The following is an 18,105-nucleotide window of genomic DNA, read 5'->3' as shown; positions in this document are numbered from 1 at the left end:
ACTTGTTTATGTTTTTTAACTTGATGCTAAAATCGTGCTATTTTTTCCAAGAGAACCTGCGTCTTAAAAAAAGCTCAACGATCTTCTTAATTTCTTGCAATTAAACAAACCATTTACGGTGCAAAACAAACGCCTAAAATATTTTTGTTTATTTTTTTAATTTCAACAAGAATGCACATACAATTATTGAAATATATGCAGCTTTCCAATAAAGTTACCTACATTTTAAGGATTTTTTTTTGACATTTTAACATTCAGAGACTGAAAAACTACCTAAATATTAATTCCCTTACGTTACTCCCATTAAGGGGGGAAGACAGATTTTTCAATAATTTATTTTGGAAAACCGAAAGCATTTGTTAAAATTTGGAAAAGTATATGATATTATTGACATTATGAAGTATTGATACAATTTTTTTGAAGTAAAAAAAAAAACAAAATGGCGGTTCTACAGCTCTTTGAAGTTGACGCCTCGCGTTTGCGCCGTGCAATGGCCTGGTGCAGAAAACTATTTAGGATCAAAAAAGAATTTTTTTTCAGTAAAATATATTTATACGCATTGCATGAACCTAAATTTAGTAAAAACAAATTTAAAATAAAAATTAGAGACAAAAAACACAATGTTTTTTTATAAATAAATTGTTAAAAAAAAATATTTATTGTAATTATTTTATTAAAATTTTAGGTTCATGCAATGGCCAATTATTTAACGAGTAATTTGCCTTTTATTTCATGTCGATAGCTTCATTAGTTTTTGAGTTACGTTGCACGGCGTGGAAAAAAACCCGTTTCGAGAAAAATGCGTTTAAAGTTTACGTTTTCGTACTGTGGTAGGTTCGGAGCGCATGGGATTCGGGACTATCTAGAAACTTTTGTGGCTTCATTTAAGCCTAAGAAAACTGAAAATAGTTTCTTCGGTTGATAAATGAATTTATTAGACAAAAAAAAAAATAATTCAAAAATAAAAAAAAATTCCAGAGGGATTTCCCCCCTTAAAAGTGGAATGAAAATCACTTTGATTTTAAGGGGTTTAAAGGAATTCCATTTATTTTTATAAGAAATCTAATTATTTTAAGACACTTTTTAAAAACTTTTTTTTTAAAACCATAAACCAATCTTCTTCTTCTTCTTCCTTTTTCTCGGCGCTGTTATGATCTCGATGTCGAGGGGATCATAACTATCCCACGTAACTGCTTCACACTAGTGATCCGCCTGTGGGGTTCGCCGGGTTGACCTCAGAAATCGGCGGCAAGCCTCCCGGTTTTGTATTGTTCCATTTCTAAGGCCAACTGAATGCTGGTGGTTTTGCATTTGCTTGTACCAGGAGTTTTTAGGCCTACCTTTCTTTCTATTTCGTGTTGGAACGTTGTATGATATTGCTTTTTTGACGGGGTTCTCAGGATCTCTCCTTTGAACATGGCAATACCAACTGAGTCGGTCGTGTTCAATTTTTTGGGAGATGGTGTTTTTAACATGAAGGCTTCCTCGGATCTTCGTACTTCTAATTCTATCAAGCTTTGTTACTCCTGCTGTCATACGAAGCATCTTCATCTCAGCTGCCGTTAACTTACTCTCATACTTTTTGTACATTGTCCAACATTGTGAACCGTATGTGAGTGCTGGACGCACAACTGCGGTGTAGAGTCTTCCTTTCAGCTTAGGGGGCATTTTTCGATCACAGAAGATGGCAGAATTTTCCCGCCACTTCATCCACCCTACGCTTACGCGATGATTGATATCGTCATCACAAGTACCTTCGTTATTTATCATAGACCCCAGATATTTAAACTTTTCACACTTGGGAAGCACTACACCATTCAAATAAATGTCAGGAATAGGCCTGTGTGGATCAGAAAATGGGCAGCATAGGTATTCTGTCTTTTTCGCGCTTATGCGGTACCCACTACCTTCTAGAACATCCACCCATACATCAAGTGCTCATTGCAGGGATATCGGGTCTTCACTTATGATGGCTCCATCGTCAGCAAAGAATAACTGATGCACTTTTGGGTCCGTCACTTTGCCTTCAAGCAGGTAATCAAGAACGGTAATAAAGAGCAGAGGACTCAAGACGCTTCCCTGGTGTACACCTACTGTGATTTCGAATTCTTCGGTGACTCCAGCTGCACATCTTACTTTAGTTACTGCTCCATCATACATGTCCATAATTATCCGCACATAGGTTTCCGGAACTCCTCGTTGTCTGAGGGCCACCCATATCAGATCTCGTGGTTGTCGATCGAATGCTTTTTCAAAATCAACCAATACCACATGCAAATCCTCCAAGGAATCTCGATGTTTTTCCATAATGATTCTTATACTCTGGATTGCATCTGTGGTTGATTTACCCGCAACAAACCCGCACTGGTCATCAGATAGCCTTATTATTTTTCGCAGTCGGCTACCCAAGACTCGCTCAACGATCTTCATGGTGTGTGACATCAGCTTAATCGAACGGTAATTATCACAGCTTCGAGTATCACCCTTTCCTTTGTATATTGGAAGAAGGTAACTTTCCCTCCATTGATTAGGCATTCGATCACCTCGTATAAGCTTGGAAACAAGAACCATGAGCCATCTAGACCCGATGTCTCCCATCTTTTTCCAAAACTCTGAGGGTATTTCGTCTGGCCCAACAGCTTTTCCCTTTTTGGAGTATTTTAAAACCATAAACCAATAATGTCAATAATTTTAATAACACTTGTTTTGGATAAAAGAGGCTTAGGATTAGCTCTCTGAATCATACCAATCAGTTTTCTGTGTGTCAGTTAAAATCACCTACGCTTGATTGGAATTTTAGTAGGAACACCAATGGATTAACAAAATTTTAAAAGTTATATGTACATGGTTTATAGTATAGGGGAAGTGGGGGCAAGATTGTTTTTGTACTATTGTAATATAAAATAAATGGCTTCTGCTAAGATCGACCATGTCTGTAAGTATGAGCAAGTTTGGTTGAAATCCGAAAAGTTATAGTAAATTTTGTGAATTTTCATCAAATCGTCATGTTTCGTGTGAAAAGAAATTAGTCCTTTTTTAAATGAAATATTTAAAAGTTTTAACTTTTTCTTTTTTTTGTAATAAAAGATGGTAACCGATGAAAATATAGCATACCTTTGTGATTATTGCAAAAAGATTCCATATTTAAGGATAGAAACGGTTTTATTGTCAACAAAAGTTTTTTTTTAGATTTTTTTTCAAAACGTATTATTTTTTATTCAGAATTTTTTATATACCTATTTTTTTTAATGATGAGATTTCCTTACAAAAAACACTTAAATTAATGAATAAACACTTTATTTTAATTGAAAGATGTTTTTATTGGTTATGAAGACGGTTAAACACTAAAGGGGCGGTCTAAAATTGGATGATTGCACAAATTTTTCGAAGCTAATTTTTTCATGGAATGTTCCTATAATCTATAAAGTTTGAAAGACGGTGAGAGTGAAAAAAAAATTTTAACGATATTAATTAATTAAATTCTTAAATAAACTCAAAAGAATTTGCTTTGCTCATATGAAAGTGATTAGGAAAAATCATTTACAATTACAAAAATGGGGTCTCAAATGTCCGATTCCTTAAAAATAAAAAAGTTTTATGACTAAATCTGTAAATTTGGTAGATATACTAAGCTAATAAAATTAAGTCTTATTTTAATCTTATCGTCCTATTTTGAAGACTTTTCTACACTGATTTCAAATGTAAAATACAACTTTTCTATAGAGAATGGAATAGTAATTTTCAATCTTTCTTTAAACTGTTAGATATTACACACGATACATACACATCAAAAAAACAGGTTGTGTACTTAGTAGTTTTATTTCACTAGAATGTCAAATCGTAAGGAAATTCGTTCATCTTACATTCAATATGAGATAACTTGCGAATTTATCTAATTTAGGATGTAGATATAGTGAAAAAATTAAAATGTTTTAAAATAATTTGTAAGCTAAAAAAAGTAAAAAAAAAAGGTATTGGAATTCGAACCCCAGACCTCTGGTAAAAAAGAAAAATCGTTCGATGGCTTAACACCTTTAAGTTGGACTGTAGTAAGCTGGACTTCGCTGTAAGTATATGGCTTGTCCTTGTCCTTTTTATGAAGACGCATTTCTATAATTTCAATATAAACCAAAAATAAAATTTTCAAAAACATAATTTTTGGATTTTTGAAAATTTTTTTTTGAAAATTGAAATTTTCGAAAACGGGACATTGAATTTTTTTGAAATTTTGTTTTAAGATGCTGATTAGTGATTTCTACGAAATGGTATACCAATTTTATTTTAAAACTTTTTTTCCAAAAAATTATTTATAAAAAATTAGTTTTTTAAAAAACGGCTCTAACGATTTTGAAAATTTTTTTCTAAAAATGCATCTTAATATATCAATCAAAACTGCATACTTGTTTTGGAGGGCAATTTGATTTCAGATTTTATTTTATTTTTTTTTTTAACGAATTTTATTCTTTTTCCAAATTTCTATATAAAAAGTCTTAAAAGTGTAAGCAATTTTAACTCCAAGAGGAAGTTCGTGCGACCCAGTCGTGCATTTTATTTTGCATGCTGCCAGAGTTGATTGATCTATAAGAAGTTATCACGTCAAATATAGGTTTTGAATTTTATTTCAGAAAAAAACTTAATGCTTTCAAAAAACAAATTCTTATTTTACTCAGTTATTGTACCGCTTCTGTGGGGCAAGAGCCCGAAACAGGCTTGAGAAGTTTTTCTTTCTAATATCTTCGCAGAATTGGTTAGGGGTCTAACGGAAACGACAGTTGAATAATATGTAATATGAATTTAACAGGTCTCATACCTTCTGCATTATTAGGGCAAAATATGTATGATAGAAATTTAATAAATTTGCCAAAAAATCCTAAAACACATTTCCGGTGCCAAGACTTTTGAAAGATTATTGTACCTAATAAATTTAAACTTTTAAAAAATACTTATTTTAAGATTTTTGATAACAACCTAAAATTTGTTAAACATGCAACTTAACTTACTCACCCCCATTAAGAACGCAATACTCTTCTTTTTCTTAAAATAAATCTATTGACTTTAAAACAATTTAGCTTTAAACCTTCTTTTATCGCCAGGGACCAATGAACTCTCGACGAAAATCATTTTCTCTTTTCATTAAACTTTTCACCTAGATAAATTTAAAAAAGTGTTTGATTAAGCGTATCATTTCATTCTCTGATACACACACGAAAGAACTATAAAAGAAACCGATAAACTGGCTCATCATTTGTGAATGCTGACGCAAAGTGTAAAATAACTTATTCATAGAATTTCGAGATCGAAACCTCTTAATAGTATAATCTCTTTCCTGGAATCACCTTTCACACTCATCCAGATACGTATTATAAAGGATCTGGTATACAACATCACAACAACCGACTATAGATACCAACTCCCTCCGCATTCAACACTGACCCACATTCATAATCAATACATCCTTCATATAAAAATATCCTCCCAGCACATTGAATTTTTTATCCCCAATGCACCATAAAAAAAAACCAAACTCTCTATCTCATTCCCTAGGTGGAAATAAAAATAAAAAAAAAAAAAAACAGAGAGAAAGAAACACCATAAAACTGTTTTCATTTTTAATCAAATCCTTCTCAGCTTTGGCCAAAAATTCCCACGGTGCGGTGGATGAATGAATGAAATAGTTTTCAGTTGAAACAGTAGCTACAAATCCATGCTGTAATCCACACCGTTTTATAGAACGACAACGACACGACGAGTCGGAGTCGACCGAATATAGCTTCCATCTACAGCCAAACGAATATCTATATCATCTCTTTTCTATGGTTCCTGTGTGTGATTCCCCGGAAGCGGATCTATATAATACACCAACCCGACATATGCAGTAGTGGTTAACCGAAATCCCTTAGCTCTAGATGTGGAAACAACTTAATACGTCAAATGACGAAACTTCTGCCCCATACACTAACTACCCTATCTTCCATCCCCCCGCCCTCCCTTATTCTCTCTCACAACCCAAAATGCAATCTGAATTTTTCCCAGGTCGTTACCCTCTCTTTTCTCCGAAATACTTCACATTGCCTTATCTGAATCATTTTAGGGATAGTTTACAAAAAAAAAAAAAGGATGTCGTGGAATTCCTTAAAATTGCAACTGTCAGTCGTTACGTAACGTATACGGTAGATGGGTAAAAAAGGTGGGTAGTGGGTGGCCAAGCCTCATTTCACTTGGACAATAAAAAAAATGGTAAAGAAAAAAAAAACATTACCGGAGGATTCCGCCCCAAGTCATCCTGAATTGGCTCCATGCTTTTGTTTGGTAGATTCACTTTAAAACCCCAATCTGCTTAGGGGTTTCTAGTTTTTTTTTCTTTTTGTTATTCATCTAATTTTGTAAGGATCTCTTACAACTATCTATCTCGCTTACTCATTTGATTTAAGAAAAGAACAAAAGAAAAAAAAAAACAAAAACCATTCAACGCAATTCATTTCGTTTCGAAAGTTGAGTCGAGTAGAGTTGAGCCCTGAATCATATTGTCCTTTTGTACATGACTGAGGACAAAAACACTATGCCCACTGAAGAGAATCATCATCAGACAGGACGAATATACTAAAAGAATGAAAAAAAAAATTTATATATATAAAGAATTTAACAGGAAAATAGCGAGTGGCGAGGAAGGTTGTGAGTAATTTGTTGATGAAATATATTCCTACCATTTAAATGGAGGTATAGTTAACTTCCATGACTGCAAGGACGAAGGCGAGTAAAGGATAGTAAAATGCTTGGAATGGCACATCAACAAAATGGAATCCCTATAAAAGTGTTAGTGACACTTTCAAGTTGGTGTGTATAATAAATGTGTTGGGGTCTTACGAAGCTTTTAATTTGATTTGTATTTTGTACAAGCTATGTAACTTCTTGGACATGAATTACGAGGTTTGCATACTGGATCTTTGTTTTGAAAGTTCATATGACTTTCGATTTGAAGGTTTTACCTGATTAAAAAAAAATTAAATAAAAATACAAAAAAGTACGTATACACCACAGTGAACAATATTTTTTAATATTTTTTATTTAAATTTGTGCAATGCATGTTATGTAGTTATTTTAAGTTTAATCTGTTTTATATATGCAAATAAAAAAATAAAGTCACTATAAATAGGTTGAATAATTTTTTGTTTGTAAAAATCACTAAGGAATGTTTTTCATTTAATATTTAATAAAAAGATTAACAAAATGATTTTATAATGCCAACTTTTCACGAGTCGATTTTTTCCGTGCGGCGTAGCTTTTCGACATAAGTCAACTCCTGTGAACGTAAGCCGCAGGTGACTAAAGTGACAATCTCCATAGAAGAATCTTAGTCGACTAAAATCGACTCGTGAAAAGTCGGCATAATAAAGACTTTTTTTTTAAATGTGAAACAAAAAGAATTACCTTGACATTTTTATTTTATTGTTTAACAAAAAATTATTAAATTAAAAAAATTGTTAGCTGTTTTGTTTTCAAATTAGATTTTAAACGTTTCAAAAAAAATTTAATTAAAAAAACAAAAATGTCGATCAATCAATGGATTGACATAAATTGGTTAATTTTAATATAGTTAAATTTTTTTTATGTCAGCTATTTGCAAAGATGTATTCAAATATTTCTATTGAAAGTCAAAATAAATAAATGTTAAATAATAAGTTTAGTTAGTTTAAGGGCAACTACAGGCCTGACCTCGAAGGCTTGTCTGCAATCTTATTAAAAAAAAACTGATCTCTTCAAACTTAAAAACAATAAAAAAAAAAATCATAAATTTTCCTATTTTCGAACGACCCTCAGTCTTATTTACAAATTTGGAGGTCAGTCAAACCTATTGTTTAAATCACTTAAAATTTTGTCCTTCAGTATTATTTTGGCGGAAAATTCAAAAGTTCAAAAACCATAGGGCTACAAATTTTTGGTTTGCGCAACAAATTAGCATTTAATTAGGTAGAATTAATTAGATTACTTTATTTTTTTTTAATCCGCCAAAAATTATTGTCGGCCAAAGTGAGGGACGATTTTTTTTTTTTCAGTAAATACTAATCAACATCGAAAACCAAAATTTCACAAAAAACTCAACTCCTTTCACTTTTCGCATTCTAAATTTTTTTTATTGTCATACTTCTTTTTTTGTATCTTCTTATCTTCAAACTTTTTTATGTTCCAACTTCCAACAAAAAAAAAAGGTATCTTCGAAAAAACAACCCTGGTGGTAAATCGTAAACTAAAATCAACCGTTAACAGAAAGTAACGACTTTTTGATAAAAAAATAGAGTTTTATTAATTGTGTTATTTTGCAATAATGAGTAGCTTTTTGATTAATTTTTTTTTGTTGGATCAATTAAAGAAGGTATTTGTCATTTGGGGAAAAATTATATTGCTTTTTTCATATAACTACACATTTAAAAATCCATTAGAAAATGAGCAACTTTGATGTTTTTCATGAAATAATTATTCAAAAATAGAGCCAAAATTGAAAAATCCGCTCAGACCATATTCTAATTTTATTCTTTACCTTTAAATTGGCATAAATATATCATATGTGTTTTCAACTTCAGTTTCTCATAAACTATGCAAGAAAAAAGTTATTTTGGACTATTTTGCAAAAACTGTTACTGAAATATTAAAATAAGGTATGAACAAAATTTAAAAAAATAAAAATGTGGCTAGACCATATTTTAGATTAAATGTCAATCTTTTATTAGCAAATTAGTTTTTTGCAATAAGTGTTCTGTGGACCTCACAAACTGTGCAGAAATTTAGTTTTACGAAAATTGATGGTGGTGAGTAAAATTAACAAAAAACAAAAAAAAAAATAACAACCATCATCAAAAGCATATAATTTGAAAAATTCCAACAGCAATCTTGGTGCTTTATTGCACCCTTTTGCATGGCACGAAACATCCGGCATGCTTTTGAGATAACTGTCTCGAACTCCAACAACAGTATGTACTTGAAGAAAAGTCACACTTAAGCACGCAATGGTGTACAATTTCAACAACTCGCCATATCGTGATAGCGAAGCGACTCAAAATTGCACAAAGCTAACGCAAACCGAGAGAAGACATACTACCTCCTCTCTCTCTCTGTGATTGCAAGCAGAGCACATCCGACCTTATACTATACAGAAGTATAAAGTCGAGATATAAATCACGGAAACAGAATGTTGTATGGGTGTGTATAGATATAGAGTTAGTTTTTAGTTATTTTTGCCAAAAGATTGTTTAGAGTGTTGTACAAAAAATATTTGAAAAAAGAGAAAAAAAAAAAAATACTGAAGTGTTGCAAGTGCATAACCCTTTGGCACGGAATTTCATTAATTCGTTTGAGATTCACCAGCGTGTTATCACTTAAACTGCCTCAAGATAGATAGCAATTTCTGCTGCTGGAAATTTTTTCAAAAGCATCATCATCATCATCATGTCATCAGGAATAGCAGTAATATACTTTGTATAAGTAGTGAATCCATTAGTTAAATAGCTTTCAAAAAATACATCTAAATAAGAAAAAAAAAAGGATATGTAACTCATTATGTAGCGACATAGAACTCGTTTCAAATGTTTTCTGTCCAAAACAAAAAAAAAAAATTATGCAAAAAACTACGACTTCGACTCTAAAGTCCGGAGAAGGAACCCTCAGAGAAAGAGGTTCCTACCCCCTTCAACATGGTACCGGTACCTACTCATGATGCAGGAGGAACAGGATACACACGTTAGTAGTTTGGGTATCACGTTAGTTGAAAATGTATCCGATTTTTGTTTTCCGTCGCATATTCATTTACAATGTTTATGCATTGAAATTGCTTTCGGAAAGAACAAAAGTGATTCACGTTCAGGTTTCCAGTTTTCAGTCATATTTTTGTGTTTTTTTTTTTTAGCTTCCTGTTGGAGGGTATGGATTCTTTGAGCTACATTATTTCTGCTCTGCAGGAGTAACATAAAAATGACTGTCAAGCTCAAATTCATGGAAAATATCGTCATTGCATCATCATAAGGATGGAAATCATTTTTATTCTTTTTTTTTTTGTAAGGGTTTTTTTTTATATATTTGTTGTTGCTTTTTTTGTTTTGTTTCAAACAGTGTAATGTAGTAAGGAAATATTATGAGTTGGTAGGATAATATATTTTTTTGTGAAATTGATTTCCGCTACACTGCCGCCACCGCTACTATACCACTACCATTTTTATTTTTGTTTTGTTTTTTTTATTTTGTCTACTTTTTTGTAGCGATGCAAATGAAAACAAAAAACCTTCAAAAGGTTTATTTTTCGGATGAAGTAGAAGGGATGGATTTTTTTTGTAGGGTACGTATTTTGCAGATGGTACTTTCCAACATTGTTGGTGGAAAGTATTTTTAATGGAAATATTATATTACATATATAATGTATATACATGACTTTTGGTGATTCCTGAGAAAATAGTATTTTGGCTATCTACCATAAATGATAGAGTTTAATAAAGTTGAATTTTATAGAATTTTGAAATTTTTATACTAAATTTAATATATTAAATATTGCTCTCTTCTCACGATGCATTATTCTTTCGATGATATCTCTTCAAATTTGCGTTTTCATCTTAAACGCGATCTGAGTCTTACACCGAAAAAAAAATTTGATAATAACAGCTATCAAATTAACATTTTTCAGTGACAAAAGTCGTCCAACAATTAAAATATCAATTTTGATATTTTATCATATCATTTTGACATTTTTTAATTTCAGGTGGGATAGTGAAAATTTCACTTTGACAATTAAAATATCAATGTTGACTAGATTTTACGCTTTAGTTTATTATAAGGAAACCTATTTCTTTCCTTTTCATTTTTATTATTTTTATTATTTTAAGAATTTTCTTTCTTTTTTCAAAACATTACTGAAAGGGAATATTCTTTACAAAATAATGGTGATATTATTTTTTCTATTATAGGTGATATAATTGTTTTGTTATTTTCTCCCAAACTATGTGAAGTAAAATCTTAGTGCCGATCAAATTTTCTCAGTAAATCATACATTTTACTTCGAAAAAACACAAAGCGCCTTTAAGTTAGTACACATTAAGAATTTTTTATTTAATATTTTTCAATAATTTGGAATGAGAAATTGATATGAAAAAATGATAATAAAATATCAAAAAAAATTTCCAAAATGTGACATTTAAATATCATCCTGATAATAAAAATGTTGTTTTAACATTTTAAATATCATAAAACACATTTTATAGAGCATTTTTGGCTGATATTTAAAAAATGTTAATTTGATATTTAAAAAATGTTAAATTGATATTGGTTTTTTTTTTCGGTGTATTTATGCATATTTTTTTTACAATTCGACGCTATCGCTTTCAACATAATATCGTTTGAATATATATATTTTTTTATTTTTGACTTATAACGGTAATTTGTACCTATGCAATAAAATTTTTAAAATTTCAAATTAAAAAAAAAAGTTTATAGTTTTTGAAAAATAATATTTTTTTTTTCTTTTTTTTTGAAAAATCAATGTTTTGAAAACGAGTTGATGAAAATTTTTGAAATGTTGTTTTTATTTATCGAATAATAATTTTTTAAGAGTGACTAACCTACCTATTTGTAGTTTATATATATTTTTTTTTAATTTATAAAAACTATTTTAGCAATTTTTAAAAACAAAATTCTAATTTTTTTTTTTAATTTTTTACAAGGAATACAATCATTTCCTTTTGTACTGAGTACACGTAGAAAAGTGTACTTAAGGATGTGCATGCATTCGATTTTTTTCGAGTGTCTTCTGAAAAAATGTTGAATGGTTTTTGTGTACGATTTTATGGACTCACTACACAAATATTAAATGAAAATAGTCAAAATAGTAAATAAACAAAAATAGTACATATTGATTTTGTGTCAAAAAAAATTCGAGGTTTTAATCAAAACCAACATGACGATAACGGAGAAGTGTTGGTCCGCGCCGGTCTTTGAGTCTGTGGATCCAATTCAATTCAATTTTGTTTATTGAACTTGTTATTTACCTATAATTGACTTAAAATTATTTATTTCTCAGACACATTGATAGATACAAAATTTTGTTGGCACAGAGGGGGCCTAACCTTATACAATGACTAAGTTATAAAATATAGATAAATATTATACATGGATAAAATTAATTTAAAAAGTCAGTTGTGTGGTTGGTTGAGAGTCTGTAGATTCATATATGCTCATATATCTACAGTCTAAACGGATGGAAGAATTTTTCTCAAATTTGGCATTCCATATGACATCAACAAATATGTCAATATGTTGTGTTAAAATATTTGCCTCTTGATTTTTAATTTTAATAAAAAAAATTGAATACACTCTTTGCAGTACCAAAAATTCAAAATCACCAATATTTTTTTTTTATGGTACGATTCCTGGTAGGTATAGAAATGATTGATGCATTGTTTAAAAGAGTAGTGTATAAGTATTTCATATTCAGAAATAAAAATAAACTGGAATTATTGTAAAAAAAAATGGTGGCTATCTGATATTTTTAACATTTTTCTACGGTTTTAAAATTTTCAACTGGACAAATTGAACAAGTTTCATATTAAGGGTGGTTTTTTTTTTTAAATAAAGTACGAACTTTAATCATTGCCCAAGAATAATATCTCCCAAGAAAAAAAAGCTTTATTTGGGTTTCTGAAAATGAAAATAATATAATTTTTTTTTATTTTCCGAGATATCTTCAGTTGATTGTTTTATTATTTACATCATAGAGTTATAAAATTTGATAAAGTTAATCTTCTTTGTTGGCTATAGGTCTTGATTTGAGTCTATCTTTTCTTCTGTGTCGACGTTTCACGTGTGCTTACACGCTTCTTCAGGACTAAGAAAAATAATTCTAGAAATCTCTAAAAACGTATTGAATAAATACTTATCTTGAATCCTCTAATGATCCCCAATTGATTGCAGTTGATTAAAGTTTAGGTTTTTTTATCAAGCTTATATATTTTGAAAATCAATAAAAAATGTCTTGAAAAAGACGTTTTTAATTATCAAAACTTCAAAACATAAAAACTTTTTTAATTATTTGATAAGAAATTCAAAAATTTTTCTTATCAAATTGAGTTGATAATTCAACTCAAAAAATTCCTTTTAACAAACTGACTATAAATACTACTAAGCCCTTCACAATCTGATCTCTTATTTACGGTGTTGTCTGTATCTAAAATATGTAACATTTCTAATATCATTCTCTTATTATAATGCTTTTCTGATTGTAAAATATCTACATTGTTATAATCTGGCCTATGTAGATATTTTACAATCAGAAAAGCATTATAATAAGAGAATGATATTAGAAATGTTACATATTTTAGATACAGACAACACCGTAAATAAGAGATCAGATTGTGAAGGGCTTAGTAGTATTTATAGTCAGTTTGTTAAAAGGAATTTTTTGAGTTGAATTATCAACTCAATTTGATAAGAAAAATTTTTGAATTTCTTATCAAATAATTAAAAAAGTTTTTATGTTTTGAAGTTTTGATAATTAAAAACGTCTTTTTCAAGACATTTTTTATTGATTTTCAAAATATATAAGCTTGATAAAAAAAACCTAAACTTTAATCAACTGCAATCAATGGGGGATCATTAGAGGATTCAAGATAAGTATTTATTCAATACGTTTTTAGAGATTTCTAGAATTATTTTTCTTAGTCCTGAAGAAGCGTGTAAGCACACGTGAAACGTCGACACAGAAGAAAAGATAGACTCAAATCAAGACCTATAGCCAACAAAGAAGATTAACTTTGTTTAAAAAGAAAGGTCACGGAATAAGGAAGTATTTGTTATAAAATTTGTATCTCTTTAATGATATATTAAGCTTAACTTACTTTCTGAATCTTAAGATGAAGTGCAAGCAATGAAAATTATGCCTTAAAATGTTTTCACAAGTTAACTTTACTAAGCGTTTACTGTAGGTATACACTGAGGGAAAAGCCACCATAAAACAACGTAAAATCAATTAAAACCATATTGATTCAACTATGGTTCGGAATGATTTTGCGTTGAAGATGAACATTTTAAAATCAACGTGGAAAAATGTTTAATTTTTGATGGTTTCGTTTCTTAAAGCAATATAAATCAAAGACGTTACAGCTTCAATTTATTTTTTCCCTCAGTTGTAGGAATATTTACTTAACCTCTTCAACTTTATTTATTAAAACCTTATAAATACCTACATACAATATTGTCAATACATAATATTTAAAACAACAATTGGTTAATTTATAATTGCCCAGAACCAGAAGTGACTTTAGATGATTTCTAGAGGTTTTAAATAACTCTGACACATAATAAATGCTTTAAATATTTAAAGCTCTTAAACATAAAACATGTTTTACTTACTAACCTAATTATTAAATAACGTAGAGCGTAGACAAGAAAGTAGAAATAAAACACCTTCTTCAGCTACCATTCAGCTTCCAATATAGATTCACGTACAATTTTTGAAACCCCCACATGTTCTTGTCTTATTACATTTTATCTCCTATACACTTTAGATTTTTCGTCTTAAAAGTTAACTGATGCACTAATGAGAAGCTTTGAGTACCTACATTTTTGAAACTTGCAGTTAACTTTAAGGTGCGCATATTGCATACTAACTTGTCAACATCTTTAATGGTTTTCTTCTCCATTCCATAAGCACTTTTCGACCAGATGCACGAAGTATGTAAGACTTTAAAACCTTCTTATGAGTACCCAACATCTCAAGAACAGGAAAAACATTTACAAACTTTTCACTCAACTCTTGATGTTGCACAGGCATATTATACTGGGTACACTCAAAGTGCTTTTAAGAATAGTCATTATGGATGGGAAAGTGAAGAACTTCCAAGAAGTAAAATAATAATAATGTATCCATATATTTATATGTGTGCATGTGCATATTATTTATCGACCACAATATTTTATGCAAATATGTGTGTGTATATGAAATTGTAATAAAATATTGATATTTAAATATTTTTGCTAGCCTCTTTTAAAAACTTTGGGATATTGTCCTTAAAGAATTTAAAAAAAAAATCTGCTTCAATCTTAAGCATCCATTTTCAGCCTTGAGTCAGAAGAGTAAATTCATGCAACCAATTTAATTTTTGCATCATTTAATTTTCTGTTTGGTATCTCTCCAATTCTTGTCACATTCTTTCCCAGAAGCCATTGATTTTTTTCTTTCTGTTATTTTTTTTTTTTTTTTGTGAAAATTTGCATTTAATTTCCGTCAAACTCAAATTGCGAATAATTAACACTTACTTTTACATTCTTCTTTTTTTCTATTTTCTTCTTATTTACTATAGCATCTTCTAATACATAAAAAAAACCTAGACCATTGCAACAAAACTGTAGACATATTCGAGGACGTTACTTCATCCGATGTCACCAATCAGAATATCGGACGTCCTTTAACATTTTGGTACCGTTTTCGTAGTCTACGTGGTTCGCCAAGAGATTTTGTCCTTTGGCTACGTTTTAAAAAATTCAAAGTTAACCACTCTCATCAATGCCACCCACTGTGATGGAGGATTTTTACAGGTAATAATGGATACTTGGATGGGTTGTTTTTGCTCTTTTTTTTTGTGTTTAATTTGTTTTTTTTTTGTGCTCCGAGAAAATTCTTGACATTTATTGACAAATGGAAATCGTGTTTTGACGAAAAAGAACACTAAAGGATATATAAAGAACAAAAAGGGTTTTTGAAAAATGAGTTTTACGTGAAAGAACAATTTTTTGTGTTTTGGAAAACCGTTATACTTTTATTTTAACATGGTTTACGTGACTGACTGTAAAAGGTTGGAATTGAGAATCTTTGATATTTCTCACAAATTTTCTTTCGTCAGAGTAATGAACTTTCGAAGAACCTGGAAGGCAATTCTAAAAGAGAATTTTCTAAAAAAATCTTTTAGATGCAGATACAGACAATACTGTGATTAGTGATGGGAACTATCGAATGATTTGAACTATCGATAGTTAGTAACTGAATGATTTGAACAATCGAATAGTTCATTCATTCATTCATTCATTCATTCATTCATTCATTCATTCATTCATTCATTCATTCATTCATTCATTCATTCATTCATTCATTCATTCATTCATTCATTCATTCATTCATTCATTCATTCATTCATTCATTCATTCATTCATTCATTCATTCATTCATTCATTCATTCATTCATTCATTCATTCATTCATTCATTCATTCATTCATTCATTCATTCATTCATTCATTCATTCATTCATTCATTCATTCATTCATTCATTCATTCATTCATTCATTCATTCATTCATTCATTCATTCATTCATTCATTCATTCATTCATTCATTCATTCATTCATTCATTCATTCATTCATTCATTCATTCATTCATTCATTCATTCATTCATTCATTCATTCATTCATTCATTCATTCATTCATTCATTCATTCATTCATTCATTCATTCATTCATTCATTCATTCATTCATTCATTCATTCATTCATTCATTCATTCATTCATTCATTCATTCATTCATTCATTCATTCATTCATTCATTCATTCATTCATTCATTCATTCATTCATTCATTCATTCATCCATTCATTCATTCATTCATTCATTCATTCATTCATTCATTCATTCATTCATTCATTCATTCATTCATTCATTCATTCATTCATTCATTCATTCATTCATTCATTCATTCATTCATTCATTCATTCATTCATTCATTCATTCATTCATTCATTCATTCATTCAATTATTTATTCATCCGAATAAAAACTATCGAATAAAACTATCGAATAAAAACTATCGAACAAACTATCGAATAAAAAAAATCGTATAAAAAAAACTATTCAAAAAAAACTATCGAATAAGAATAACGTTTAAAAGAAAATACTATCAAATAAAAAAAACTATTTTAATGACAAAACTATCGTATAAAAAAACTATTCGAATGAAAATAGTAACTAAACTATCGAATGAAAAAACTTTTCGAATGAAAATAGTAACTAAGCTATCGAATGAAAGATTTTTTTTAACGATAGTTTTTTCATTCAAATAGTTTTCTAAACGTAAGTTTTTTCATTCAAATAATTTTCTTAAACGATAGTTTTTTCATTTGAATAGTTTTCTTAAACGATAGTTTTTATTCGATAGTTTATTTGATAGTTTGTTCGATAGTTTTATTCGATAGTTTTTATTCGAATGAATAAATGAATGAATGAACTATTCGATAGTTCAAATTGTACAGTTACTAACTATCGATAGTTAAAATTATTCGAGAGTTCCCATCACTACTAAAAACGTCTCACATTTCCACATTCAACAAAACATAACTTTTAAAAAAAAAAAAAAAAAAAAAAAAAAATCGAGTAGAATTAGTAAAATAAATTTTGAACAAAATCATTGTTTACTAACACCAAAGCTATTAGTCCTAATCAGAGTTCTCTTTCAGTTTTCTCAGTGCACAAAAAAAAAAAAAAAATAAAATAAACAACATTGACAACTTTACAGCACTATTAAGACTTTGATGAGCCACTTTTCACCTTTTCCTTTTACCTAGTCCAAAAAAAGTAAACAAAAATCAAAATTGAAAGTATCCTTTTTTGTGTGTGTATTTACAGAGTGTTGATGGTAATGCCAAAACGGACGTATCGAATCGACGAGAACCGGAAATGTTTTGCGGTGAAGCCGAACAACCACAAACGTTCATTAGTGAAACGAGCTATGTCAAAGTCCTCTTCCATACCGATAACTTCACGGATCAGGTAAGTTCACAACATTTCTATAATATTGGTGATATGACTGTTGCTGCAAGCTCTAGTGTGTGTTTGTGTGTTTGTGAGGATGTCAAATATTTAACAGGAAACACCCTTTCACGGTTTACTTGTACACAAACATATCGTTTGCTTGTTAAACATGTATAAAGCCTTTGGATAATAAGGCTTTATTTTACCTCGAAGCCTTTTTGGCCAAAACCCCAGCTGCTGCTCTTCAAATAGTCTCTAAACAGAAATTGTGTTGACGAAATGGTCTTTTTGAAAGGAGATTTCAATACCTGAGAATTATTTTGCTCTATGCAAATCTCGT

At 29.8% G+C, this 18,105-nt stretch overlaps 1 protein-coding gene across 1 annotated transcript in view; it reads left to right on the top strand.

Moving 5' to 3' along the window:
• Positions 1-15,365: 15,365 nt before the first annotated feature.
• The window catches only part of LOC129917919 (uncharacterized), a 28,396-nt gene continuing 25,656 nt past the window's right edge, over positions 15,366-18,105 (top strand). Inside the window, exons 1-2 of the mRNA XM_055998150.1 lie at positions 15,366-15,567; positions 17,640-17,783. Coding sequence (XP_055854125.1) covers positions 15,536-15,567; positions 17,640-17,783 — 176 coding nt within the window. The 5' untranslated portion in view covers positions 15,366-15,535. The remainder of the gene's footprint in view (positions 15,568-17,639; positions 17,784-18,105) is intronic.

The sequence above is a fragment of the Episyrphus balteatus genome, chromosome 4 (assembly GCF_945859705.1).
Source record: "Episyrphus balteatus chromosome 4, idEpiBalt1.1, whole genome shotgun sequence".
In the NCBI taxonomy this organism is placed as follows: Eukaryota; Metazoa; Arthropoda; class Insecta; order Diptera; family Syrphidae; genus Episyrphus; species Episyrphus balteatus.
Note: the sequence above shows the minus strand (reverse complement) of the source record. Positions and strands in the feature narration are given on the sequence as shown.